The sequence below is a fragment of the Penicillium cosmopolitanum genome (genome assembly GCF_028827165.1).
Source record: "Penicillium cosmopolitanum strain IBT 29677 chromosome Unknown utg000005l:1.0-4006212.0:1.0-4009387.0, whole genome shotgun sequence".
In the NCBI taxonomy this organism is placed as follows: Eukaryota; Fungi; Ascomycota; class Eurotiomycetes; order Eurotiales; family Aspergillaceae; genus Penicillium; species Penicillium cosmopolitanum.
In genome coordinates this window covers 949,527-975,033 of record NW_026622675.1, presented here as the reverse complement: position 1 = coordinate 975,033, position 25,507 = coordinate 949,527, and the positions used below count along the sequence as shown (strand labels likewise).

Here is a 25,507-nt window from a genome sequence, read left to right as displayed (position 1 = left end):
AAGAATAGACAGTATGGCAACAAAGTAATACTGCCACAACTTGATTAAGCAGCAAGACTCTTCCCAGCCCTCCACAAAAGATAGAGACAGCTTGCATTTCCCCACCACCAAACTAAACCGCGTAATTGACTCCAGGTGGGATGATCGATGAGAATATAGACAGCACCATAGCAAAGCCTCGCAAGTGTGTAAGACAATCCCGCAACATTAATAGTGCGGGCAGGAACACCCGCATGCGATGCAAATAGAATGCTCGCAACAAGAAGAGTAAAGTTCTCAACCGAGTTGGCATGCGCCGCGTCATTGCGCTTGAGCATGTCAAGTTGTTTGCGTGTCAATTTTCCATCTCGAACAGCTGCTTCGCCATACTTGGCGAGATCCTCGCGTGGTGATGCTTGATGGTCGACACCGTACCATTGCTTGAGGGTGCGTGAAGAGAGAATGCCGTAAGCGTAGATGAAGTGGAACCCAACGAATGCGGGGCCATAATTGGGTATAGATGTGTTGAGGGTATCGGTGGCACGGAGGCCGACGGCCGTGAGTATTGAAGCCATAATTCACCAAAAAAAAAAAAACGATTGAGCTTGCTTATGAAGTGTTGATATGATGAAGATTTTTCAAGGAATGAAAGCTGGAAGGTCCCGGATATGCCGGCTTTAAAGGATGCATGGCGTCTGGGGGCTAAAATCTCACGTCTTTGAAATGGTGGTGGGTGGTGGTTGAAGGGAGTGCGGAGAAGAAAGAAAGTGCAGACTCCGCCGATTTGTCTTCTCCACTTAACAACAGCTCGACCTCATCCCACCACTTTCCAGCAATATGGTCAAGCCCCTCACCTTCAAGGGCGATAAACCCAAAAAGCGCAAGCAGCGCGACCCCGATTCCGAAAAGTCCACCAAGACCCGCAAGACTGACGCCCCCGAGGCGGAGAATGAGGACAACCCCGAGGACCAGAGCTGGGTTTCCGCTGAGGCAGCGAGCGACATTGCAGGTCCTATAGTGCTTGTGCTTCCCTCCGATGAGCCGGCCTGTGTTGCAAGTGATGCCAATGGAACAATCTTTGCGAGTAAACTGGAGAATTTGGTCGAGGGAGACCCCGCGACTGCGGAGCCTCACGATGTGCGACAAGTCTGGGTTGCGACGCGCGTGGCTGGTACCGAGTCATTCAGCTTCAAGGGACACCATGGAAAGTAAGTATTGTCTCGTCTCGTCTCTGTCCGAATCTATGTCTCTCGTTGGTCTAGGCATTCCAAGCTAATGCTGCGTTCTAGATACCTAAGTTGCGACAGCCACGGCCTCTTCAGCGCGACCGCCTCTGCCGTCTCCCACTACGAATCCTTCCTCGCCATTCCTTCTGTCGATATCCCCGGGACATTCGCTTTACAGGTTAGAGGTGGGGACTCGGAGAGTTTCATGGGCATCAAGGAGAGCGCGAAAGCTACAGGCGGCGTGGAAATCCGCGGCGATGCCACCACGGTCTCCTTTGAGACGACTGTGCGCATTCGCATGCAGGCACGATTCAAGCCGCGCCTCCGCGCGAATAAGGAGTCAAAGGCCTACGAGAAGATCAGCCAGAAGGAATTGGAGTCTCTTGTGGGGCGGAAGTTGGAGGATGATGACGTGAAGCGATTGAGGAGGGCGAGACGCGAGGGCAACTTCCACGAGGTCATGCTGGATGTTAAAGTCAAGGGCAAGCATGATAAGTTTGCTTGAGGCCTGCATTTTCTTGACTCACTTTATTCCAAGCAGAGTTGATTCTCTGATCAGGTCGTAGACTTCCGGGAGTCCGGTATATCACGCTGGGACGTGGTAGCAAGGCCGTATCACGTTTTGGGCGGGAAAAAAACACCCCTCGTTTGATTCTAAAGCCCTGTGAAATCCTGGGCACGGATCTTGTCAAGTCCTTCTTTATATCCACAAGCTGGCCTGGGCGTGAAGGCTCGATTTCTTCTCTTCGGGCTCGAATACTCCTTGACGAGAGCCACAGGCCCTTCTTTAAGGCCATCCCTATATAGGGTGTGTCTCCCGCAGCGTGTGACTCCGCGGTTCATAAATACCGTCACGATCTAGACTACTTCTAATTGTGCCCTAGTTTTATGATGATCGGCACGCAGTACCGTCATCCTGCTATTTGGCACCGTTGAATACAACTCTAAGCTCATTTTATCCATCTCTCAATCAACTCGGCGGCCGCAAATAAAGTATCATCAAGTATTGCCGCAAACCGCAAGCTCATGTATTTTGGGGGATCGCAGATACAACTCGGCAGAAGTCCATCTGTGCTTGGTAAACATCGAAAATTCCCCAAATCTAAAAACAACCAGCCTAAATTCTACGAGGTTCAAGTTCAAGTTGTCCCCTCCCCGGATGTATATCGGGCCTTCCCCCGCACTACCAAAAACCTTGGAAGAGGGCTACTATGCCGTTCCTCCAATCAAACAAGGATACAGCTTGGCTAAAAAACGGCACAAAGCCCACTAGTCCGTTCAGGTCCAATTTCTGCATACTTCGGTACTACCAGGGAATGTCACTATAGGTTAGACATACCCCTGTTTGTGGCGTTTTCCTCCTTGCCAAGAAGGCGTCTGCTCACATTTCATGCTCATGCTCATGTGAGGAACGCACGAAAGGGAAAAGTCCCGGTATTCGAGCTGTGGTCCAGAATTGGAGAAGGCTACAATGAGAGGAGGGATAGTTCTCGGATAAATTGAAAATGATTAGGCCCGCTTTCCTTTTCGCCCTTGGGCTGTGGGCTGCAGGTTGGACGCGGGTTACTTATAGAGGGATGGGTTAGCCTGCTTGTCTTCCTTTCCTGACATACTTGGGAGTGTTGCTTTTCATTAGCACCCTGGGCCTTTGGACTTTGCGCTCAAATGCATACCCCTCTTCTTTTCTTGTCACTATTATCAATTGGTGCTGGTGCAGTCCCAACCTATGGACTCGGCACGACCTCAGGCTGGGATTCGGCATACACAAAAGCCCAGACAGCACTTGCAAAGTTGAGTCAAGATGAAAAAGCCGGCATCGTGACCGGGATGACATGGGAGGGTGGTCCTTGTGTGGGAAATACCTACGCCGCCAACTCGATCGGTTACCCATCACTATGTCTTCAAGACTCGCCGCTGGGCATCCGATTTGCAAATCCAGTTACAGCATTTCCCGCGGGTATTAATGCCGGCGCGACTTGGGATCGAAGTTTGTTGTATGCGCGTGGTGCGGCGATGGGGGCTGAGGCTAAGGGTCTTGGTGTTCATGTTCAGTTGGGGCCTGTGGCTGGACCGCTGGGCAAGAATCCTGATGGTGGGCGCAATTGGGAGGGTTTCTCGGTTGACCCTTATCTTAGTGGTGTTGGGATGGAAGAGACGATTCGTGGAATGCAGAATTCGGGGGTGCAGGCATGCGCCAAAGTATGTTTTTTTTTTCCCGCTTCCCATTTGGGAAATTGTGAGGTCTTTTCTTTTGGCTGACTGCGTGAATAGCATTGGCTTGGTAATGAGCAAGAGGTTTATCGTGATACGATTAGTTCGAACATGGCTGATCGTGAGACTCACGAATTATACGTGTGGCCATTCATGAATGCGGTTAGGGCGGATGTTGCATCTGTGATGTGCTCTTACAATAAAGTCAATGGGACTTGGGCCTGTGAGAGTGACGAGCTCCTGAACGAGCTTATGAAGAATGAGCTCGGATTTCGAGGATACATTATGAGCGACTGGAATGCGCAGCACACTGGGGTGAACAGTGCTCTGGCCGGACTGGACATGACGATGCCGGGAAGTGACTTCAACACGCCACGAGGAAGCATCTTCTGGGGCTCAAACTTGGTCGAAGCCGTGTCCAATGGCTCAGTACCGCAATCTCGCCTTGATAATATGGTCACTCGTATCTTGGCTGCTTGGTACCTTGTCGATCAAGACCAAGGCTATCCGGAGGTTGCTTTTAGCTCTTGGAATGGTGGTAAAGCCAAAGTTAATGTGACTGCTGGTCATGCCTCTGTTGCTCGCGCCGTGGCCCGAGACTCCATCATTCTATTGAAAAACGAAGGCAAAATATTGCCGCTTGGACGACCAGGAAGCCTGGCTATCATTGGACAAGATGCTATCGTCAATCCTGGCGGACCTAACGCATGCAGTGATCGCGGTTGTGATAATGGAACGCTGGCAATGGGATGGGGCAGTGGAACTGCCGATTTTCCCGTAAGTTCCCCAGCCAAGGATATGAAGAGACTGAAACTAACAAAATATAAAGTATCTCGTCGGTCCCCTCGAGGCAATTCAAAAACAAGCAGACCAGCATGGAACAAAGATAGTCACCAGCACCACAGATGACTTCACAGCAGGAGCACAGGCCGCTGCCGCTGCCGAGACAGCAATTGTCTTCATCAACGCAGACTCAGGGGAAGGGTAAGCACTAACCGAAGAGCATTCACTATCCGATCAACCTTGATAATATCTCCAAACCCACTGACGCAACATGCTAACAATCACCCAGATACATCACGGTAGAAGGCAACGCAGGAGACCGCAACAATCTAGACCCCTGGCACAACGGCAACACCCTCGTACAATCCGTCGCAGCCGCGAACAAGAACGTGATAGTGGTTGTACACAGCGTAGGACCAGTGATACTAGAAACGATCCTCGCACAACCATCCGTGAAAGGCATAATCTGGGCCGGACTCCCCGGTCAAGAAAGCGGGAATGCCCTAACAGACATCCTATTCGGAACGACCTCACCGAGCGGTAAATTGCCCTACACAATTGCTAGACAGCGCGCGGATTATGGCGCGGGATGGATTAATGCGCAGAGCGATCCCTTTTCTGAGGGCATCTTTGTTGATTATCGCCATTTCGATGAGCAGGGTATTGAGCCGAGGTATGAATTTGGTTATGGGCTTTCGTATACGCGGTTCAATCATACTGGGCTTTCGGTTAGTGTGTTCACGACTTCGGGGCCTGCGGTTGGATCTGTTGTTTCTGGGGGACCTGTGGAGCTTTTTGAACCTGTTGGTTCGATTACGGTTCAACTTGTGAATAGTGGTTCGGTTGAAGGTGCGGAAGTAGCGCAGCTTTATATCGGGTTGCCGGATTCTGCGCCGCCAAGCCCACCGAAGCAATTGCGTGGGTTTCAGAAGGTTAAGTTACAGCCTGGACAAGCTGGTACGGCTACGTTCGAATTGACACGACGGGATATAAGTTACTGGGATACACCGACGCAGAAATGGGTTGTTCCTGGTGGGACATTCAAGGTCTATGTGGGGGCGTCTAGTCGAGATATTCGCCAGCAAGGGTCATTTGTTGTTGGAAAGTACTAGCTGAGGTTATTGAGAAATGAGAATACCATTCAGCTTTTACTATATTGTTCGAGTCAAGAGTCTTACTAGTACTATTTGTTCTTCCTTCTTCCGAGGCCCTTCTTTCATTTTCTTTCTTCCATCTTCCATCTTCCGATATAGCAACGCAAAGAATTTCCAGAAAAGAGCATCAGTATCAGGGCACATAAAGGAACGCGTCAAACTTCCAAGTGCCAATTTCTTGAAGATCACAGAATGTGACATAAAATGAGTCATCGAGAGAGAGCTTTTGCGCATAGGAGACTGACGAACAGACAGCGTAAGTGATGAGGAACTTGATAGCATACTATTGCAGAGGAACAAACAGCGCACAAGCACGCAAAAAATACTAGTGATGATAATAATAATAATAATGAAAATGGAATAAAAGAGAATGGAAGAACGGAGAAACATCGAATAAAAAAGAGTCTTGAAATTATAAACACTAGAACGGAGCCAGATCGTTTCGAGTCTATTCAATAAAAAGGATGGTGTAGCTGTAAAGAATGTGGGGGCTCACGAAGTATAAGCCTGGGTATGGAGTCTAGCTAGCAGGAGTAGTACACGGGAAATCGGAAATAAAAAGCAGAGAAGAAGAGGGGAAAAACGCACACCAGAAAGACAAGGAAGAGAAAAAAGATCATAATGATAAAAAGCAGGGAAATTCGAGGTAGGATTGTAGAAGAAAAGAAAAAGCATTCTTTCGCGGAAATTAAGCACAACGGACTGGGACTGTGAAGTCTCCCAGGGTGAGAAATGGCCACTGGCCCGGTGGTCTAGAGAAATCTTCTTTGTTTAAGGTGGAGGAAATCTGGAAGATCGGGAGGAGAGAAATTTGTCGGGGGCGGATTGTACAAGTAGTTCGTAAAGAGTGTGGGGAGGTTGAGTTGTTTGAGGAGAAAGACGAGAGAATACCATCACGAATTGAGTGAGAGACCCTGGAATCGACTTGTCCACTCAGTTTGTGCTGGGTGCATGCGAGCCGCAGCGTTGCCGGCACCGCCAGAAGGGTAGTCGGCGAAGCCTGGGTCCATAGGACCGAAACTGGTGGGGGAGTAGGGGCGCGAACGGGTCGCCTTGTGCGGTGTCAATCTGACGAGTGGGTTGAGCGAAGGGCTGGTAAGAGTCGGTGAATGCTGTTCGAAGCGCACCCACTGGATTGGGCATGTTTTCACGACCGGCGTCGATCGGATCTCGCCCACCATAGGCACTACCCTCGTGTTGATGGCGACGATCTGGGTGCTGTTGATCTTGGCTGTACAGTGGGTTGCTCATGCTACCAGGTCCTGGAAGACCAGCAGACGGAGGTGTCACAAAAGAGGCCGGATTGATCGCAGACATCCAGATTCGCGTCTTGTAGATCTTGAACAAGTCGGTGACCAGCGAGTTGAAGTTGATGTAGGAGTCGGCGAAGTAGTAGAAAGTAAGCTTCTTCCAGTCCCTATGTTGAGAGTTAGTTTGGTTATTTCAAAGGGAAAATAGAAAAGAGACTCTGGAAAACATACATCTGGAACTCGGCATCGAGAATTTCCATATTTAGGCGATGCTCAACGACCTTTTGTTGGCAGACCCGCTTGGCCTTGGCTTCGTTCCCTTCTTTGTCGCGCAGGGTAAGAATCTCGTGGTTTTGCGCAAGACGCTTGATAAGTTTCGGCTTGATGTCTGTAGCCGGTTCTTGGACACCGGGGGCATGAGGGCCCATTCCGCCTGTCGCACCGCGTGTGTTCAAACCCGGATTACCAACATTGGAGCCCTCAACTTGACCCTGTCGGGAAAACATCATGAGCCATTTATAGTGCTCTTCGGCGTACTGCTGCTTGAGCTCTCTCGCTTTCTGGAGCGACACATTGGCATGTTGGACAGTGCCTAGATCGGTGCCTCGGTCGGCCTCAACAATAACAAGATCGCCTGATTTCACCTGGAGCCCGGTATCTTCCTGAATGTAGAAGACATCAGCGCGATGGCACTTGAAAGTGACAATATAGAGAAGCTGATTCTGGTGGGCATGCGACAGTGCAGGTGGTTGCCGGCCATAGGCTCCAGACATGGCGTATTGGTTGAGGGCAGCTGGAATGCCAGAGGTGCCGTCTCCACGTAGAGTTTGCTCGCGGGGATAATATGATTCTGGCAAATGAGTTGGATTTAGAGCCGGCTCAGTGGGATATTGATGGAGAGCCGAATACTCACGAGGCTGCATGGACGGGTTGGGATAGTCACCCGCATTTCCGTATCCGTCATCTCGTTCTCCCAAGGCAGCTCGAGGAGTGGCTGTCGCATGGGAGTCAACCGAGCTGACGGAGGCATGGCGCATTGGTATATCAGCGAATGAGTGACGGCGACTTTGCGGAATATCGGCCATACTTCCAAACCCTAGAGAAGTCTGCCAGTGGCCCTTGCGTACGTTTTCGAGGGCGCGATTCTCCAGAGGCGAGGAAGCAAATGATGAAAACTGCTGCTCCAGGTTCGCCGAATGCTCCGAGTAGCGTCGCCCGGTATTGCCGCGCATGATGCCGTATCCATGGATATCGCGCAACTCCCCTGGATCCTCGGGGGCGATATCTTCCTCCGGAACACCTCCGTGGATGCGATGTGCTGCGTGTAGACCACTGGCAGTTGATGCAGAGGAAGATGCACGGTCACGGTAGCGATTATCCCTTTGACCTGCAGCTGCAGCCTGGCGCAAGAGCGCATTCTCGCGTGCAAGTTGTTCAATCGTTCTGGCTTGGCTGGCAGAATAGGCGACATCACCGTCAGAGCCCAGGCTTGATTCTCCGTCGTCGTCTTCACGGACACGTCCGAGCATTGCAGAATCGTGTCCCAACTCGCCGAGTACGCTTGGTCGTGAGGCCCGAGGTTGGCCAGAAGACATTTGACCAGGGCCGCGAGAACGACCACTAGGATTTGGATACGCACCGCCGGTGCTAGGCTTGTTTGCTGCAAGTCCCAGGAACTCAGGGTCCATTTGGCCAACAGAGTAAGATTGCGAACGGTAGGTCTTTGGGGTTGGATGTAGGGGAATTGAGAAGGGAATGGCCGATTCTCCCGAGATGGTGCGGGTGATGGGACTGAGCATCTCGTCGCCGAGCGAGGCGTTTACAGCTGGCGGGTTGGTCATAGTTGGGGAGGGTACAATCTCAGACAGACGAGGCGGGGGTTCCTTGCGAGATTCTGTGTTCCAGATACCAGTTCCCCACGGGTACTGACTGCCTCCAGATTGATTCCAATTGAAGGAGCTGCTGAGGCCAGGACTGGTAGATGAAGCCCACGGTGGCTGATCACCGGATGGGCTAGCGGGATTGGAAGGAGCAGATGCGAGAGGTCCACCGGGGAGTGAATGCTTCCTTTGAATGGAAATGGGCACCTCATTTAGCCAAGATGTCCGACGTACAGGCTTCGTTGCTGGTGCAGTGATAGTCTGAGACAAAGGGTTGTGTTCGCCGTCGTCATCAGAAGAAGCCAGCGCTTCGGAATCAGGAGTTGAGCGGCGCACTCCAGGATGACCTTTCTCGAGCCTGGTAGCATTCGTTGCCGGCAGCGGAGGAGTGCCCGACATCTGTTTGTGGGGTGGCGCAGACATGATTTCAGAAAATGAATCCTGCTCCGGGGTCAGCGGTTTATTCGCAGACTGATATCCAGAATGACCCGAGCTTAGCGGTCTTCGCATCACCGGGATGTTATTTGCGGGGGAAGATGGTGTGTGGGGGGAGGATGGAGTGCGGAGGGCAAGGTGGATCGGAGGGTTGCTGACCTGTGTCACCGTTGGGTAACGAGTGATGGAACTGTACTGTATAAGCGGAAGGTAGGCTTTTGAGCACACGCGACAAAGCACCTGTCTTTGATCCGCGCGCTTGAGATGTTGGAGAAGGAGAGATCAGTCTCGATCTTTAGATGTTGGAATGGATGCGGTACGTGCAACACTGGCAAGAGGAATAATGGTTAGCTTGCCGAAGGAGTGAAAGTGAAATGAAGAGAGAGAGAAAGCAAAAAATGGATCTCTTTTGATTAAAAAAGAGAAGCATGAAAGAATTCTCAAACATGTTTCGAGGGGCAATTTCAAGCAAAGAAAGACGGAGTTAAGCAGGGGGGGCACGTGTGTGTGGCATGACTTGAGGCTCGCGACAAAGCGGGGAGGCGGATGAAGAGCTCCAACGCGCCGCCACAGCTTAGTACAGCACAAAGCCCAATCGCACCGGCGCCGGGCTGAGACAGACTCGCGACCGGGCCGTTCGATCGGGAGGGAAGTGGAAGAGGTTGGGAATTGGATCGCATCGCATCGCATCGCAAGGCAGCGTGTGCAGGGCGCGGGCTCCCGGGCGATGCGGTAGCGCGCCAGATGCGGAGATAAGGCGACAAATGATAGTAGGAACGATTGGAAGCTCGCATGCGACGAAAGACTCACCAGGTAGAATAGGAATCTAGGATCAGTCTACGCCCAGGGTAGGCCCGCCAGACGCCTTTGAAAGGTAAGAACAAGCCGTAGAGTATCAACGAAGGAAGCAGTAATCGTAATCGTGGCTGGAGGCGGAATGGAATAATGAGCGACCGCGCGATAGAGAGGAGGAGAGAGAGAGAAGAGGAAAAGAGGAGAAGAGGGAATAGAGAAGGAAAGAGAGGATAGAAACCGACCACTCTAAAAACGAAGAAATCAATCTATTGAAGAACGCGCCGGTCTCGTGGGTCTCGTCAGAATTTCGACTGCTTCACAAAAAGGCGCGGTCACGGGGTTGCGACCGGGGCAAGTCGAAACGCGGAGTCGTGGAGATGTGGGAGAGGGTAAGAGAGGGATCGGCGATGGCTGCTTTCTGCTTTCTGCTTCTAGACTCTGCGATCTTGCTCTTCCGTCGATCGAATCTTGAAACGTGAATTTTCCAGGCGAAGTCTTTTATGGGAAAGACCGCCACCGTGGGAGGTGAGGCAACCAATGCGTTTGCGGAAAGTTGGGAGAGAAATAGGGAGAGAGCTGGTGGTAGCGTGACCACGAATGACGATATGGAGCACCAAGTCCCTTCAAGGGAGGCGCATGGCGAAAGATAGAAGGGAGTGGAAAATATTAGAGAGAAAGGAGGAGAGAGGAGAGAGGAAAGTAAAGAAGAAGAAGAAGAGAGAGAGAGAGAGAGAGAGAGAGAGAGAGAGAAGGAAAAGAGAAGAATAAAGAGGGGGACGGATCTGGCAAGGTCGCCCCGAATTGATGTTCAGGGGACACGGACCATTAGCCTATACGGAGTACTACATTGCATGGACTAGTATACCAGAGTATTACTCTAGTATCCATAGTATACTCTGGTATACTCTGGCGAGTATAATTTGGAAACTATGGATACTCTAGACACTCTCGACACTCCTACTCGCTACTTCTGACTGGATTCCAAGCGAGGGCCCAGATTAAAGCCGCTATGCAGCCTCTGTCAGCCCACAGCATCTTTGGCCCCCCCTCCTCGCACGGCCCACACATCGGGTCACACACTTGCGGGGTTGTGGGAGTGTAGTGTGCACACTTGTACGGCATCGGTCCTGGTTATCTGGGGAGCAGAGCAGGGAATCCGGGGGGCAAGATGAAGGTCATGGGCATGGGACAGGAGTATCCACGTCATGGTCACTGGCCATCAGTTATAACCAGAGTCAATATGTTCATGGCCCAACCTTGACCAGTCCTATGGAATCACCGACTCTACCCCGGACACAAACTCGAATGACACAAATGTGGGGGAATGGCCCAATGGGATCATCCTGGCCGATCCATCTTTTGCGGGGAGAGCTTGGACACTAACGTGCAGGAGGCTTTGCTGGGCCCCTCCATTCCACTCCTTTCCGGGTGACTTTTCCTGGTCCTTCAAGTTTTGATTATTTGCATTCGATGTCAATGATATCTACTGGGAAAAGATTGGTCGGGACTCGGAGTGCATTGAGATGGATGTTCTGGACCTCATCTTCATCCTAGTTCCCATCAACCACCATCGTCACCACTCCAGGATCACACCACCATCGTAGGACAAGTAAGATATTCAACTTGTTTCCCCTCCTCCCGCACCAACCTAATTTGCCTTGTCTAAGAAGACCTGGACAAGGCCAAACCACGGTTGCAAATCGAATCATCCGCCCTCTCCGAGTTTCCGAAGCTATACTATTACCTCTGCTTGGCTTAAGGTCAGAGGTCATCCAAAAGCACCAACAGTGGGTTTAAAGTGAGTGGACGGGGAAAGGCGCCGGGGCTTGTGGATTTGTGTGGACTTGTGGACTTGTGGACTTGGTGGACCTCGGCGACAAGAGGCGAAAGCAAACAGTGCCCCGCCTTGATCTTCGGTCCGCCGCACAAAGTACGCGGAGTAGTAGCACTTGAAGCTGTACTTCGAGCAGTACTTGGTTACTTGAAGTATCTACAGTATTCTCGCCACCACATAACTATAGCTCTATTCCATTTGGGTTTGTAGAGCATGTCCCTGTTAGATTTATTTTATTTTATTTTATTTTTTAAAGTTATTTTAGTATAATACCTAGTACTAGGTACTTCAAAGTATACATCTTCATCTTCATCTTCATCTCATTTTCCCTTTCCACTTCCCCTTCTTTTTCACATGGCCGACGATCGCCCTACTGCAACACCCCTCTTGTGTGCATCCCCCGCAACGCAGAAGGGTTCAGCTTCCCCTCTCGCTTAAGTCCACTCTGGAATCTGGGCGAGCCCCGTTCAAGTTCTAACTAGCGTTGCATCCAATACGGAGTCTCTAATTTTAATCTAGGAGGAATTGTCACCAGACACGCCTATTCACTCATGTACTGTACCAGTGTGCAACAGACTAGACTCAACTTCTAAAGCAAATATAATAATAGATTCGCTAGACTGAATAATTTACATACAATTCCTATTTTGTTAAACCCTGCCGTGCTGGGTAGATTTGTTAAACCTTGTCGTGCTGGGGATAGACCATTGCCATCCCAGTCAAGACATCCCACACTCTATCTATCGTATTGCGGATGCATCAACAACGAATGAGAATTTAAGGCGCACTGTCCAGCGGGCTGCTGGCCGTTGCGGCCTCGCCCTTCTGCTGTCGCAGCTTCTCCTCGAAGCGAGCGAATTCATGCATCGAGATCGCCTCCTCTTGATCCATGACCTGCTCTACGCCCTGGACCTCTTCGATCTGCAGAAAATTCGAGTCAGTAATTGGACCAACATAAATCACCTCACCCTAGCCCTACTCCCAGCCGCCGAGCGCTCCACGGAAAGCAATGGGAGGGGTATTGGGGGAATGAGGATTTGGGGGGGGGGGGTCGGGGTAAAACTCACATAGTGCATGAGCATTGACTCAATACCATTCTTCAAGGTAACAGTGCTAGAATCACAAGTACGACAAGCACCACGAAGCTTAAGCATAACAATTCCATTCTCGAACCCACGCAGCTCGATATCACCACCATCCTCCTGGATAGCGGGGCGAATGCGAGTTTCCAGAAGTTCCTTGATCATGCCAATGACCTCGTCATCCTCCTCATTGAAAGCAAGGGAGTCGTTCTCGAATTCCTGCGCTTCCTCTGATCCGTCATGTTCCACTGTCGACACAATCGTCTCACCGGATGTCACGGCTTGCGTGATGAGGCTGAAGACTTCCGGCTTGATGTGTGCCCAGTTTACGTCGCTGGACTTGGTGACGGTGATGAATTCGGGACCGTAGAAGACGGAGGTTACGCCTTCGACGTCTAGGAGCTTTGCCGCGAGTGGGGACGGGTGCGGTGGTGCGAGGGTTGAGCGGGGTGTGAGGTATTCGAGGAAGGACGAGGGGAAATCTTCGGGAATGACGCGGTGGTTGGGAATGAATTTGAGAGCCTGTTGAGGAATTAGTAGTTGTTTTGTGAGGGAAGCAACGCTTGATGATGGGTCATCGGGAAACTCTTACATCGGGGTTGGGTGTGTTTTCCGTCTGGATGAAGATGGTGCGCTTGCTGGTCGGGGACAAGCCGTTGACTCCGCTGGATGCAACAGGTTGCTGATGCGGTCGGACTGTCGGCCGGCGACGAGTCTCTGAAGCTGTGAGTGTTGGCAGACGGGCAGCGCTGGATACGCTCCTAGATGGGGCGAATGCTGCAGGCCTGATGGTTCGGCTGCATGACTCGGAGACGGAGGAGCCCAGACGGGCACCGAGCAATGCGCGACGGAACATGGTGGTAGATGTTGATCTCATGGACATATTATGGAGGGGCCTTGGGGTATCTTATGTTGCAGAAGGAAAGTGAGAGTATATTTGTATCGGAGCAAAAAGTTGAAGAAGCGCCGCATTTCGGCTCTGACGCAATTGGCCGGTCAGGTGACTGGCTTTAGGGAGGGATGACAAATGGGACAAACCCACGACACACGATTGGTTAATCCCGGTCAAGTTTGACCAGGTGGACCCACACCCAATAGATACTAATCTATAGGGGCATTTTTTGAAGTGAAGTCGAGCAAAGGAAATTGATTTTCCCAGGGTTACCTCGCATTTTGCATATAAAAGCCCATCGACCTACATATCATCTTTCAAAACGATCCGGAGTGGATGACCTTTGCTTTCTCGTGGCCGCTTCGTACTTGGGCTACCTGGTACTATTCGAACCATATCATCGGTGTACCCTATGCTGTCAGTAAGAGCAAACTACTATAGGAAATTAGACTATGTGGATAACGTTTACGCATTTTTGATAATAACTTAGCCGTTGGAAATTGCACCAAATCATAATTGAGATTGGTGATGCTCCCACTAGTTGAGAGCACAGCTTATTCATCACCTCAAGAGTAAACACTCGAATAGATCAATCAAAGTAATAGAAACGAGGGTGGTGATGATGATCCAGAAACAAATAAAGTGACCGGGATTCCAATTATCAGTCCATTTACACTGCCGCATGGCACATGCTGCGTCCTTCTTTCAGCAACTTAGCTTGCCACATTTGGCACAAGAATTCTGGACCCCGTAATCGCAAGCCTTTCCGGTTCCTCCCTGGCACTCGTAGACATGGCTATTGATGCAGGCCGAGTTGATTAGTTGATTACCGCAAAACTGTCCCTGGACTTTGTTGCAAATGCATTTAGTAGCTTTGCAAGCCCGTTTCTCGAACTAGTATCTATTGTTAGATACCAACGTATCTATTTCAGTTATTGAATATTTTGACTTGCAATGTTATCGAGGTCTCTCTTCATCGGTTCCGGAGCGGCAGCGCGAGCCTCCAGTGGCTCAGGAGCAGCAGCAGCAAGGGCAGTAGAGGCCAGGGCAAGAAAGGTGAAGAGACCAGTGTACTGAAGTGCGGCTGTCAGTGGTCAAAGCCTTACGAGATGTTTGGATTTTCCATTACCTTCATCTTGAGGGCCGTGAAAAGCTTGTTCAAAAGTTGGAAGACTTGGAACTTAGTATACTAAGGCGTGTTTTCCTGGAAACTCTCCCAAGTGAGTTGAAATAGACCTCATTTTATAGACCTCAGTCCCGGGAATGAGGCATTATCCATGATGATAATACGAGTTTTTCCATGGAGAGAATACGAACTGTGCGCTGATACTAGTTTAGCTAGTTTTTACCAGACCATTCAGAATCTCCCCTCTTATGCGTAGGCAGGTCGATGGTTGCTAGTCTTCGTGTTCCCAATTCCGATGTAACCTAAGAACGCAAGCGGCTCGTGTTGATCAGGGGTGGACTGTGACTACCAAACCTTTACATATCCCATTGGAGAGTGAAGAAAAGCCCCGATGCGTACTAGTAAGATGTGGAGAGGTGTATTTCCAGAATATACTACTATCCATCCCCGCGGAAACCGGACCCCGCGTTGTGAAGAATCTCCATGTTTTACTGGCATGCCCGCAAACCAAATTCCACTCCAGATTTGTCGACATTAGTTGGATCGATAATTGGCATCTCTGACTTGATAAAGACAACTTCAGATTCTTTTCGACTGATCCTACATAATATTTATGGTTGGTCAAGGATCTCGGCCTGGAAGCACCCGAGGGGAATTGTGATCGATTGAAGCCCTGCATAGGCCCCAATTCATAGTTCAGCCCTCTTGGTAGCCTGCATTTGCTGCCACTGCCCACTTTCACTTTAGCTGTAAGCATGACAATGCCAAAACCTAGATATTATATTAATTATCAATCAAATCGCGCTATTACGTCGATGTGACCTAGTTGCAATGATGCACTGAAACAGTGCCGCGGGGGATATGGCGGCAGCAAGTAGCATATAAAATCTGCTACTTCGGCCAAACTATATCCTTTAGGAAGGGGGCAATGCCAAATCCCAGCTTAGGCAGGTGCATGAAAACCGCCTGGGACCAGCGATGTTTCTCGGTGGCACCAATTGTGCGATAGAACTGCGTCGCTTGGCTGAATGGGGCAAGGAGAGTCTGGACACCCGTGCCCTTGGCTTTTGGCTGCACCAGGAATTTTGCCGAACGAAATATCAGGTCTGCGTAATGCTCGGTGACGCTCGTAAGAACCTCCGGTAGATTAGCGGACCATGTCGCATAGAAATTGGTAAGATTGAATAAAGGAATGTCCCAGAGAATGAAAGATTTGTGGCCGCGAGGGTGACCGAGAAAAACAAGAAGCTGGTCAATCAAAGGATAGAGCAGAATGAAGATATTCCAGTACAATAGGTGTGACTCTGTGCATGATAGAGAAGGGTATTCGATCGCGTCGGAGAAAAGTTTGAGAAATTGAATCGTCGAGATTACCCCAAAATGAGAATCGAGCTGGAGATGACCAAGGGACCCCGAGCTTCCCCTGCATGTTGCTGAGGCTGAGGTCAAGTTCACCCCTGAGAGAGAGGCACTTGTCAAGTAGCTTTTCTCCAAAGTCTTGATCTGATTGCCGATTTGAGTCCCCACTTTGAATCAGATGGTCGGTCTGCTCTATAAGCTCTGAGCATTTCATTAGGGAGTTGGTATCTTCATTTCGTCAAGAGAACAAACTGTTGTGAATTTTAATTGTCGGAAGTAAAGATGCTCAAACACAGTCGGCGAACCATTGCCATCATATTGGGCCAGTATGGCATTACTTCCTTGAACGTGGGCTAGCCATGCCTTGAAGCCAAGCAGAGAGGAGTTAATCAACTAAGCGGAGAAGCATTGTCAACTGGAGATCGGAATGGACATAGCAGGAAGGGCAGACCAGACCTCGTATAATTGGAAAATAACGGTAGCAAATAGCTCATCCAGACCACATCTAGAGGCATTTGCAATTCGACTGTGCACTGTCTTCAAAGCTTCTCCATATAATCTAGTACTGTAAGACAGCAATTGGAAATCTTTCCTGCGTTTTGCTAGAAGAGCACAACTCATAGCCGTCACCGCTTTGTCGAGGATTGGGCTACTCCCGACGAAGGCAGGGAAGGTATCTTGGAGGCGCACGGCCTTTCCAGTCTTTCCATCAAGAACTGGGCATGAGGGTGCAAAGTGGCTGATAAAACTCGCCACAAATTGGGTCCGAACCGAGGGATTGTCATCAAACCTAGGCAGATAAAGCTCTGTAGAGGGTGGTCGAGATGGTCTATCTTTTGTAATCTCCAGTGTAGGCGTGCGAGGTCGCCGAACGAGAGTCTCTGTGGCTTTGGCCACATTAGATCTAGAACAAGACATGGTTTTTTTGATAGCCCTCGCATATATAGCCGTTCTTCAAGCAGCGCACGCATTTTGGCTTGGCTTCGTTACACTATATGAGGAGTCAAAAAAGCAATTTTAATCGAAATGTAGAGTCTCTTGTTCATTTCAGGGGGATGACCTTGACTTTTCGCCGCCTGCACGTATTGCATCCTTTCGATTTGTATGGAGGCCCACCCCAGGCTGCTGGAGTCCCATCAAACCGGAGTGTTGCCCCCCGGCCAAGCCTCAGGAATACCAGCCTGAAGATACCTAGACTCGGACGTCCAGATATTCGGATCTTCAATATTTGAATCGCAACCCAGGGAAGGAAATCTAGGCAATATCTCCGTCAAGTACGGGGTTAGACTGGATCACGTGCAAATGTGGCTGCGATTGGCGGTAACCTTTTGGCCTCAGGCACCAACTACCTCTTTGGTTGATTTTATTTTTTGCTCAGCGTCCCCGCTAGCTCCGAGCTCTGCGAGAAAGTCACCTCCCATAACCTTTCCGAAAACGACTCAAGCGACATTCTAAGTCACTGGGTGAATATGACGGACTGTTATCGAGTTATAGCGCCCTGATTTGTTGAGCAAAAAATGCCCGGTTCTTGCGAAGTGTGTTCTTCGGAACCATCCAAATACCGCTGTCCGGTCTGCGCGTTGATGAGGTATCAAAACCTGCACCTTAAACCTGCACCTTAAAGATTTGAAGGTAGTTGACTGACATAGCTTGTGCTCCTTGAAGCTGCTCTCTCGCATGTACTCAAACTCATAAGATTTACTGCGCGCCCAAGCAACAAGCCCCGAACGAATCATCTACACCAATCGATACCGAACAACCCGTGCAAAACGGCGTCACAAACCACGAAGCAACAGATGGCGCCGTGTCCGGGGTGACCAATCTAAGCCCGCATCTATTGCGGCCTCTCCAGAGCTGACGGAACTCTTTCGCCGGCATCCAAACCTCCGAGACCAGCTGCACGAGATATACCAGTCAACACTCGAAGACGAATGGGTAGAATGGTACACGCCTCCTTCAAGAGGTCGCTTTAATGGTCGAGGTGGGAGAGGTGGCAGAGCACCCACCCGTCGCAGTCGTGGCCCATGGACTTCTGAGAAAGGTTTCAACCGCGGTGTGGGGAGGGTGCGAAAGTTCCGACAGGACTGCGAAGAAGGAAGCGAGACGGGAGCTGGCGCCGAGGCCTTCATGCGATTCTGGGCCTTGGTTAATAATAGCCAAGACTGCCAACCGGAGCAGTCAAGGAGCTCAAGTTAGCGGGTTAAGCATTTCATAAGGCGTTTAATTGGATTGATTCTTTTATCGGGCTCTGGACGGTCATTGCGGGACAATGAAATTGAGTGTACGAATACATGGAGATAATGGGTGATATTCAGAATTGAAACCCCTTAGTTTGATCTTGATAAGCTCGTACTCGTATTTTATTGAGGAAGCGACTGGGCCAAGATAGTGCTGCCTAGGCGGATCTGTGGCTATGATCTGCCGTTGATTTTAGCACATGGCTGGGTTTGAGATAGAGAGATGAGTAAACAAGATCAGACGTTTGACGATGAAACGGGGGGAGATCAAACCTGCCGAAACATGATCCAAATATTGTTTCATTTATGCATTGAGAATTTACCTCTGCTACGTACACGAGCCCCGCCAAACGTCTTAGAATAGATTATTCGATGTGTAAGTTTACGTGGAGACTACGACATCTATGCCCCAGTGTTCGGATAGGCTCCACTAATTCAAGCAAAATGACTCAGATTGAATGATTCAAGTAAGTCTCTGAGACTACTTGTACTATTTTGGTCTATCAATAAATGGCGTCTCAAGCGAGGCACTTCCTGCTACGGTCTCTGACTTGTTTCATTACCTTTTCCCAGGAGAGATGCAGTGCGCGAAAACAGGGCTATCTCACAGAGAGGCTGAGACGTCGCATATGATACACGATTTTTTTGATTTTTTTTTTGAAAAAGAAACTTGCGTCATCTCCGCCTGGCATTATATTGGGATGGCATGTTGCTTACATGGATAATGGATAAGTGGAGCCTCTTAAGCGACAGGTATCATCCAGTCTTTAGCGACGGTGGCTCGAATTGGTTCATTGCGCTCGATTATTGTGATTCCACCAGAAGCCCAAGCCCAAGCCTAAGCCCAAGCCCGGTAAAAGGAGCCGCGGGGTTGACGCATGGTGGGATGGGATTCGTCGGTTGACAGCTGCTAGGCTAGAGCTGCAGGAGGTACTTTCGCCTGTGAAGGACCCCTCACTGAGCACAGCACGAGTGAAGGCAACACAGGACTCCGAGCGAGTTGGCCCCATATAGCATCTGATTCTGAGAATAACAAGAACGTAGAGGGGTTCACCATGTACGGAGTGTCGTAGTGGCCGTGTGGTTCATAGGAGGAGAGATACACGAATCGGACTGGTCGAGTTTCCAGGCCGTACGAGGCTAAACCAAATGTCCCATTTTTTTTCTTCTTCTCGGGCCCCGCGAAGGACCTGTCTGGGCCCCTGGCTCTTTGCTATGTAAAGTATTGTGCATCCACCACGACCCGAGGCCTCGGTTGCGTGGTGCGCTTGGCTCTGGCTTTCACGCTTCCCCGGGACCAAAGTACCCTAGCTGGTCCTACTCAGGTCACATCGTGGCCAGCCTGGTATACAATGGTCGCTTTCGTACTCGGGACTCATTCGAACAACGCATGGGCATCCATCGGCTGAACCGAAGCGGAGCGGGTGGCGTGGAGGAGGGATCCATCGTGAAGGCTGAAGTCGTGGCGTCTGGATACCAAGTGGCAACTGTAAACAGCAAAAGTGCCAGGTGTCCGGAGAAGTATGGAGTATAGAGTGAATTAGGGTGAAAAACAGGAGTTCCCGACTCAGCTCATGTTGTTCGGCCAGGAGAGCTTGACTAGCGAATGAACGACGGGGAACCGGTGGAATGGCGATGAGTGGACTCGTGAGATCTGGAGAACGGGGCCACCGCTCAATCCAATGAGAATCCAGAGTTCAGCTCCCAACCAGAATTGGGATTTTTGAGATTTGAGATTCCAGAAAAATGATGGGAAAAATGAATAATACATAATGCAAAAAAGATAAAAAAATACCAAATCCCCAGAACCGGGACTAGAGTCAAGGGTCCCGCGGTGATCTATCGATCTGGTATCTTTTTATTTCTCCCTATTTTATTTTATTATTTTATTATTTGAATATTTTATTGTCTGTTCTTTTATTTTTCACTGTTCACCCTGTTCAATGTTCACGGTTAAATGATCCCAAGTCTTCCCCTTTGACAGCGGGTTCCCACTTCCCACCGTTCCACGGGTCTCTCTTGTCTTTGCCTCATCTTCATATCTCCGAGCACCACTCCTTCTCTCCAATTCTCCAGATTCCACCCCTTCTCTTTCCCCCCCACGCCTACGCCTCCCCACCTTCAGGACTCTTGTTTAGGGTCCGAATTGGTTTGCTGCCGACAAGAAGGATCACATTCACTGCGACCGACGGGGAAACGATGGATATGCAGCAGCAGCAGTTCGCACCAATGCAATAGCCGGATACGCTGACGCCTCACCCTCCTCGCAACCACACTCTCCCTCCACATTTTCACCTTCGAGTCGTCACCATCCATTGGGGCCCTCCATGTCTTCACAAGCTCGACGAGAGCGAGCCATGAGTGACCGAGCACAAGCGATACCTGCAGCCCCTCCGCAGCGACCCGGGATAGGGAGTCGGACTTCATCGGCCCCATCAGGTGGATTACACAAGTTGGATCCAGGCCGCAGGTCGGGTCCGAATGTTGGACACACCCTCATGGAAGAAGAGGAAGGACCTTCGAATGGGAGCCGCATTGCGCCGAAGCGATCCCGCTCTCGGCAGCCCGGCGACGAGGTGCGTAGCATATGTACTCACGTACTGCCAGTGGTCATCCATTCCCCAGTCGATGCAGCAGCGGCGTACAATGAGATCGTCTGATTACTAAAGACAGTATTCATCCCTGCAGGAACCCTCCAAACCCGGTTTACCGGAAGTGACCATCGCCGTTGTCGGTCAGAATAATGCGGGCAAATCGAGCTTCATCAAGTGTGCCTTGGATATGAAGAATACCCCGTCATCTTTCTCAACAAAGAAAAAGATGTCTCTGGACGGTTCGGTATACATGGTTCGTTTGTTGGAGATTGATCTACAGAAAGTCACTTTGAGCCAAGACCAAAGTATAGTCTGGCCACGACTGGAAACGGATACTGCGCCTCCTGTTGTCGATGGGGTTTTGTTGCTTCACGATGCTACCCAAGCGGATAATTTCGACGAGGCCAAAGAACTCATAGGTATGTTGGGAATGTTCTATATCGCATACCATCCGCCTATCCCCGTTTTCCCCTCCCGAGGTTCCTTGTGGTCGAGTTAGACATACATCTGTTTGCATTTGATCTTTCTTTTCTTTTTTTTGTTCCAGGAAAATCTCAACTTTCAGCTGGCTGACCTCGTTTGAACTCAGATGCACTTGACGCACCCCCTTCCCCTTCCCCGTTGTTGCTAGTTGCCTGCAAATGTGATTTGCGACCAGAAGACAGCGAATTGGCTGTGGTTCACGAGCGGCACGAGATCTACCGAACCTCGCCCGACTCGCCCCGATCGCAGCAGATGTGTATCGCTTTGGTCCTGCGAGCTGTTATATCGCATCGAGCAGGTGAGTGAATCTCATGATCCATCCCCCCTCCCCCTCCCCTCTTCCTTCTGCGTTGTGGAGAAGAGAGAAAGGGATTGTGAGCCATGACCCCTGCCACTCCAAGTGGGTCACGGCACTAGCATTTCGCTACCCTTTCCCTTCTGTCAGAGCCCACCGATCGACAGAGGAGCCCCAAGAGCGAAAGGAATCCTCCAAATTCGTGGCGTTCCACTGTTTCTGACCACCGCTAACCGGATCTTATTCGCCCAGACCTCGCCGCTTCGTCTGACCGTAATCCTAATTCTCCTCCTTCCCCCGCCCCGCCGCGGACGACCACAAAGTCCTTTCAACCCACTCCTCCCCACGACTGGCAGCATCACTCCCGATCCAATTCATCAACCCCCCACCGCCATCTTCACAGGAGCCGCTGGCGGCTCAACAATCTCCTCGGATCGAGTCGAAGGGAACAGCGGTCACCGTCTGCACAGCGAACCGGCCATCCCTCCTAGTCTGGCGCAACAGCATGCTTCTAGTTCATCGCGAAATGCCAGGAGTAATTCTCAGCCGGTGCGACCGCTCACCCCGCCATCTGGCGCGCGACTGAACAATCCTCGACCGTCCGCACAGCTAGACAACTCCCCGATCCTGGAAAACCGCCACCAACGTACCCCGTCCGCCTGGCGGCAGAGTGGAGCCTCCGACGCCTTTAATAGCTTTTTGAACATGGAGGACGAGATGGATAACGGGCAAGCCATGCCCTCGGACAATGTCCTGCGCCCGAAGCCCAGCATCGAGAGCAATTCCAGCGCAGAGTCAGGATTCAGCTTTGACGAACTCGTTGACCGTCTTGTCGCACAACCAATGTCCAAACAAGACTCGAAATTCGTCTCTATCTTCTTGTGTCTATACCGAAAATTCGCCGCCCCCGGGGCACTCCTCAATGCCCTGATCACCAGGTTCGAGAAGAACGAAACTAGCAACAGTGACCAACTCGCCCGAATGGCAGACCAGCTGCGGTTGCTCAATGTGATTGCACTGTGGGCCTCAGATTATCCCGGCGACTTTGCCCACAACAAAACTCGCAAACGAATCAACGACTTCGTGGCTACTCTCGAGAAGAGCCACTTTTATATGTTTGCAGCCAAAGAGATTGGGTCTTTTCTAGACTCTAATTCCGAAGATGACGATGCGGGCTGGGCCTTCAGCGATGGAGATGCTGATGATGCCAGCCCCACAGAAACCTTCTTCGACAACTCCGGACGGAGTTCGCCGGCCCCGTTCCTGACGGGCACATATGACGATGGCGACGACAACGACGACGATGAGGAAGAAGATCCCATTTACAGCATGAGCAATCTGGACCTCAGTGATGGTCCACATGACTCAACGTCACGCCTATCGGGAACATTATCCATTTCATCAAACACCGACAAGCCCTCTAGTACAATGAACCAATCATTTTCGCTCTTGACCGTGGAGGCTTCACAAAAGGAAGCCCTGCGCCTAGAGCTGCATTCCCGAACCATGCTCACGAAAATCCAATGGCGCTACTTCATGGAAACGCCCGATGAAGATTTTGCGCGAGAGTTGACTCGAATCGATTGGATAATGTATAACTCATTCCGACCGCGAGATCTCGTGCGGCATGTGAGTTTATCGGGCGTGGAGAAGGATAAAATCAAGAGCTTGCAGAACGTGAACAGGATGATCCGACAATTCAATCACCTTGCCTTCTTTGTGGCAAGCATGGTTCTTCTTCGTGACAAACCAAAGCACCGAGCGAGGTGCCTGGAGAAGTTCATGTCGATCGCCGTCAAACTGCGCCGTCAAAACAATTACAACTCCTTGGGCGCACTTATTGCTGCTATCAATGGTACCCCTGTCCACCGTCTGACACAGACGCGAGAACTGATTCCCGTCCAAAACCAGAAGGATTTCATGCGCCTTGTCATCCTTATGAGCACCCAGCGAAGTCACTTCGCTTATCGCCTCGCGTGGGAGAACTCTTTCTCCGAGCGCATTCCTTTCCTCCCACTCCATCGCCGTGACCTGGTTTCCGCAGAAGAGGGGAACAAAACGTTCGTCGGCGAGAACAAGTCTCGTATCAATTGGAAGAAATTTGAGGTCATGGGCGAGGTAGTCCTTGGTATCCAACGAAGTCAACAATCACCTCACCCTCAGGCCCAAAAGTTTGACGATATCGAACGAATGATCCTTGACTCGAAGTTGTCAGGCGACGAAGAGGTAAGCAGCACCCCCTATTTTGTACCAAAATCAATGTTCTAACCCGTGATTCCCACAGGACTTATATGCCCGCAGCCTTCAAGTTGAGCCAGCCACTGGCAGCGAGGCCGGCCGGAAAAAGTTCGGCTGGTTACGTGCATAGGCCAACGCCCACCTCATTTCCTAGAAGGAAACACCACCTATTCTACTATCCATGTTCCTAAATCATCTCTACCTACTCCTTGATCTTTTTTCCGCCATACCCCTTTATCATGTCGAAACGCTTGCTATGATTGATAAATACCGTCTGATTTTGCTTCGCCATGCTTTAAAAGGCCAGCTCCACAGCGTGGATGATGTGACGCTTGGAATGACAACGTTTCAAAGGCTCCCTTACCGATTTTGTACATAGGAGTGCGTTAACGGGTAGTGATGAGTCGTCGGTCACGACACAGAATAATCATACCCAATATATATGACGAGCTAAACTTTGAATCTCTATTCCTTGTAAATCAAGATTAAAATAATACATGCTTCCTACTAGTAACTCTCTATCGAATATTTCACCCCGACCTTACAGACAGGGATCGTAGAGTCGATGAATATCGGTGGGTCACGTGCGTATCAATCACCCTTCCGGGCTTTATCACCAAATAACCAATTTACTCTCCGAACAAACAGCCAAAACCAAACCACATCCAAAATGACACAACCCCTCACAAACCAAGCGCGAAGCACCTACCGCGCCCTCCTCCGCGAGATCCCCAAGGTATCAAAAACCACCCCATCGCCAATCCACGCCCGCCTCAGAACCCTCTTCCGCTCCGAGCCGCAAACCGCCTCCACAACCAAGACACCCTCAACCTCCCCTACATCCTCAATAGCAGGAACCAGCGGCACAGACGCAATTCCCTTCTCGGTCCCGACTACGAGCGAAGAACGCGCTCTGCGCCTGCAGGAGGCGGAGCAGTTGGCGCAGTATGCTCGCGCGCAGCGTACCTATGCTGCCCTGTTGGAGCGGTATAACCCCGGCATGAACATGGATGAGGAGGAGAAGATTCGTCTTACGGCCCGACGGGTTGGTATGGATTTGCCTGATTTGTATGAATCTGAGAAGAAGACTGAGTGAGGTTTTCCTTCTTTCGTCGGGATGTATCGATTTGGGTAGGAATGGCGTCATGTGGTTCAATACATGGACAGTAATCGAGCATGAGGCTTTACATGCTTGGAGGCTATTGGTACAAAGTGGAGGAGGTGTGGACGATGATTATATGAATACCCTGTGAGATTGTGTACTATATTTCATGGCTATTTTTGTACAAAATCCACTGGTCGTGGATTTCATGATATCTCATCTGATGTAGCTGTTTTTGTAGCTGGGTCTTTGAGGTTGGCGGTGCTTGTAGTTGTCTCGAAAAGACTAGGTCAATTGTTTGCCAGTTGTGAGTCATGTTTATGCCATATCTAGGCGATGCCAAGTGCCTATAATCTCCAAGGGAGTCCTTGGCAAATATGACTGCCCCTGCAGCGCTGCTGTCAAGCCATGTCAGACTGTGCTTGAGCAGCATGGGAATCTGGGCGACTGAGGCTGCCATGGAGATAATGTAGTAGCCCGCGACGCATTTTCAAAATGGGCTGCGAGCAAGTGAGGTGAAATGGGGCATTCTTTAGGAGATGAATCAAACTT

At 50.4% G+C, this 25,507-nt stretch overlaps 9 protein-coding genes across 9 annotated transcripts; 4 read left to right on the top strand and 5 right to left on the bottom strand.

The window, feature by feature from the left end:
* Positions 1-44: 44 nt before the first annotated feature.
* On the bottom strand, positions 45-554 carry N7509_003409 (MAPEG family protein; the record flags this gene model as incomplete). The annotated part of the gene is made up of 1 exon (XM_056628046.1): positions 45-554. The coding sequence occupies one exon, from the start codon at positions 552-554 to the stop codon at positions 45-47; it is 510 nt and encodes a 169-aa protein (XP_056490780.1).
* A 262-nt stretch (positions 555-816) lies between these two features.
* Positions 817-1,710, top strand: N7509_003408 (uncharacterized protein; the record flags this gene model as incomplete). The annotated part of the gene is made up of 2 exons (XM_056628045.1): positions 817-1,187; positions 1,269-1,710. 2 exons carry the CDS (start codon positions 817-819, stop codon positions 1,708-1,710), a joined length of 813 nt encoding a protein of 270 aa, XP_056490779.1.
* A 1,160-nt stretch (positions 1,711-2,870) lies between these two features.
* Positions 2,871-5,311, top strand: N7509_003407 (beta-glucosidase; the record flags this gene model as incomplete). Its single annotated transcript, XM_056628044.1, has 4 exons — positions 2,871-3,404; positions 3,477-4,193; positions 4,246-4,400; positions 4,489-5,311. 4 exons carry the CDS (start codon positions 2,871-2,873, stop codon positions 5,309-5,311), a joined length of 2,229 nt encoding a protein of 742 aa, XP_056490778.1.
* A 935-nt stretch (positions 5,312-6,246) lies between these two features.
* On the bottom strand, positions 6,247-8,906 carry N7509_003406 (PSP1 family protein; the record flags this gene model as incomplete). Its single annotated transcript, XM_056628043.1, has 3 exons — positions 6,247-6,373; positions 6,399-6,770; positions 6,835-8,906. 3 exons carry the CDS (start codon positions 8,904-8,906, stop codon positions 6,247-6,249), a joined length of 2,571 nt encoding a protein of 856 aa, XP_056490777.1.
* A 3,418-nt stretch (positions 8,907-12,324) lies between these two features.
* Positions 12,325-13,512, bottom strand: N7509_003405 (NifU family protein; the record flags this gene model as incomplete). The annotated part of the gene is made up of 3 exons (XM_056628042.1): positions 12,325-12,468; positions 12,516-13,151; positions 13,222-13,512. The coding sequence occupies 3 exons, from the start codon at positions 13,510-13,512 to the stop codon at positions 12,325-12,327; spliced, it is 1,071 nt and encodes a 356-aa protein (XP_056490776.1).
* A 2,026-nt stretch (positions 13,513-15,538) lies between these two features.
* N7509_003404 (uncharacterized protein) lies at positions 15,539-16,076 on the bottom strand (the record flags this gene model as incomplete). Its single annotated transcript, XM_056628041.1, has 2 exons — positions 15,539-15,951; positions 16,022-16,076. The coding sequence occupies 2 exons, from the start codon at positions 16,074-16,076 to the stop codon at positions 15,539-15,541; spliced, it is 468 nt and encodes a 155-aa protein (XP_056490775.1).
* A 341-nt stretch (positions 16,077-16,417) lies between these two features.
* N7509_003403 (uncharacterized protein) lies at positions 16,418-16,924 on the bottom strand (the record flags this gene model as incomplete). The annotated part of the gene is made up of 1 exon (XM_056628040.1): positions 16,418-16,924. One exon carries the CDS (start codon positions 16,922-16,924, stop codon positions 16,418-16,420), a length of 507 nt encoding a protein of 168 aa, XP_056490774.1.
* A 599-nt stretch (positions 16,925-17,523) lies between these two features.
* N7509_003402 (uncharacterized protein) lies at positions 17,524-18,202 on the top strand (the record flags this gene model as incomplete). The annotated part of the gene is made up of 2 exons (XM_056628039.1): positions 17,524-17,572; positions 17,703-18,202. The coding sequence occupies 2 exons, from the start codon at positions 17,524-17,526 to the stop codon at positions 18,200-18,202; spliced, it is 549 nt and encodes a 182-aa protein (XP_056490773.1).
* A 2,368-nt stretch (positions 18,203-20,570) lies between these two features.
* N7509_003401 (putative Ras guanyl-nucleotide exchange factor RasGEF) lies at positions 20,571-24,949 on the top strand (the record flags this gene model as incomplete). The annotated part of the gene is made up of 6 exons (XM_056628038.1): positions 20,571-20,819; positions 20,932-21,256; positions 21,427-21,599; positions 21,868-23,841; positions 23,900-23,961; positions 24,502-24,949. 6 exons carry the CDS (start codon positions 20,571-20,573, stop codon positions 24,947-24,949), a joined length of 3,231 nt encoding a protein of 1,076 aa, XP_056490772.1.
* Positions 24,950-25,507: the final 558 nt, after the last annotated feature.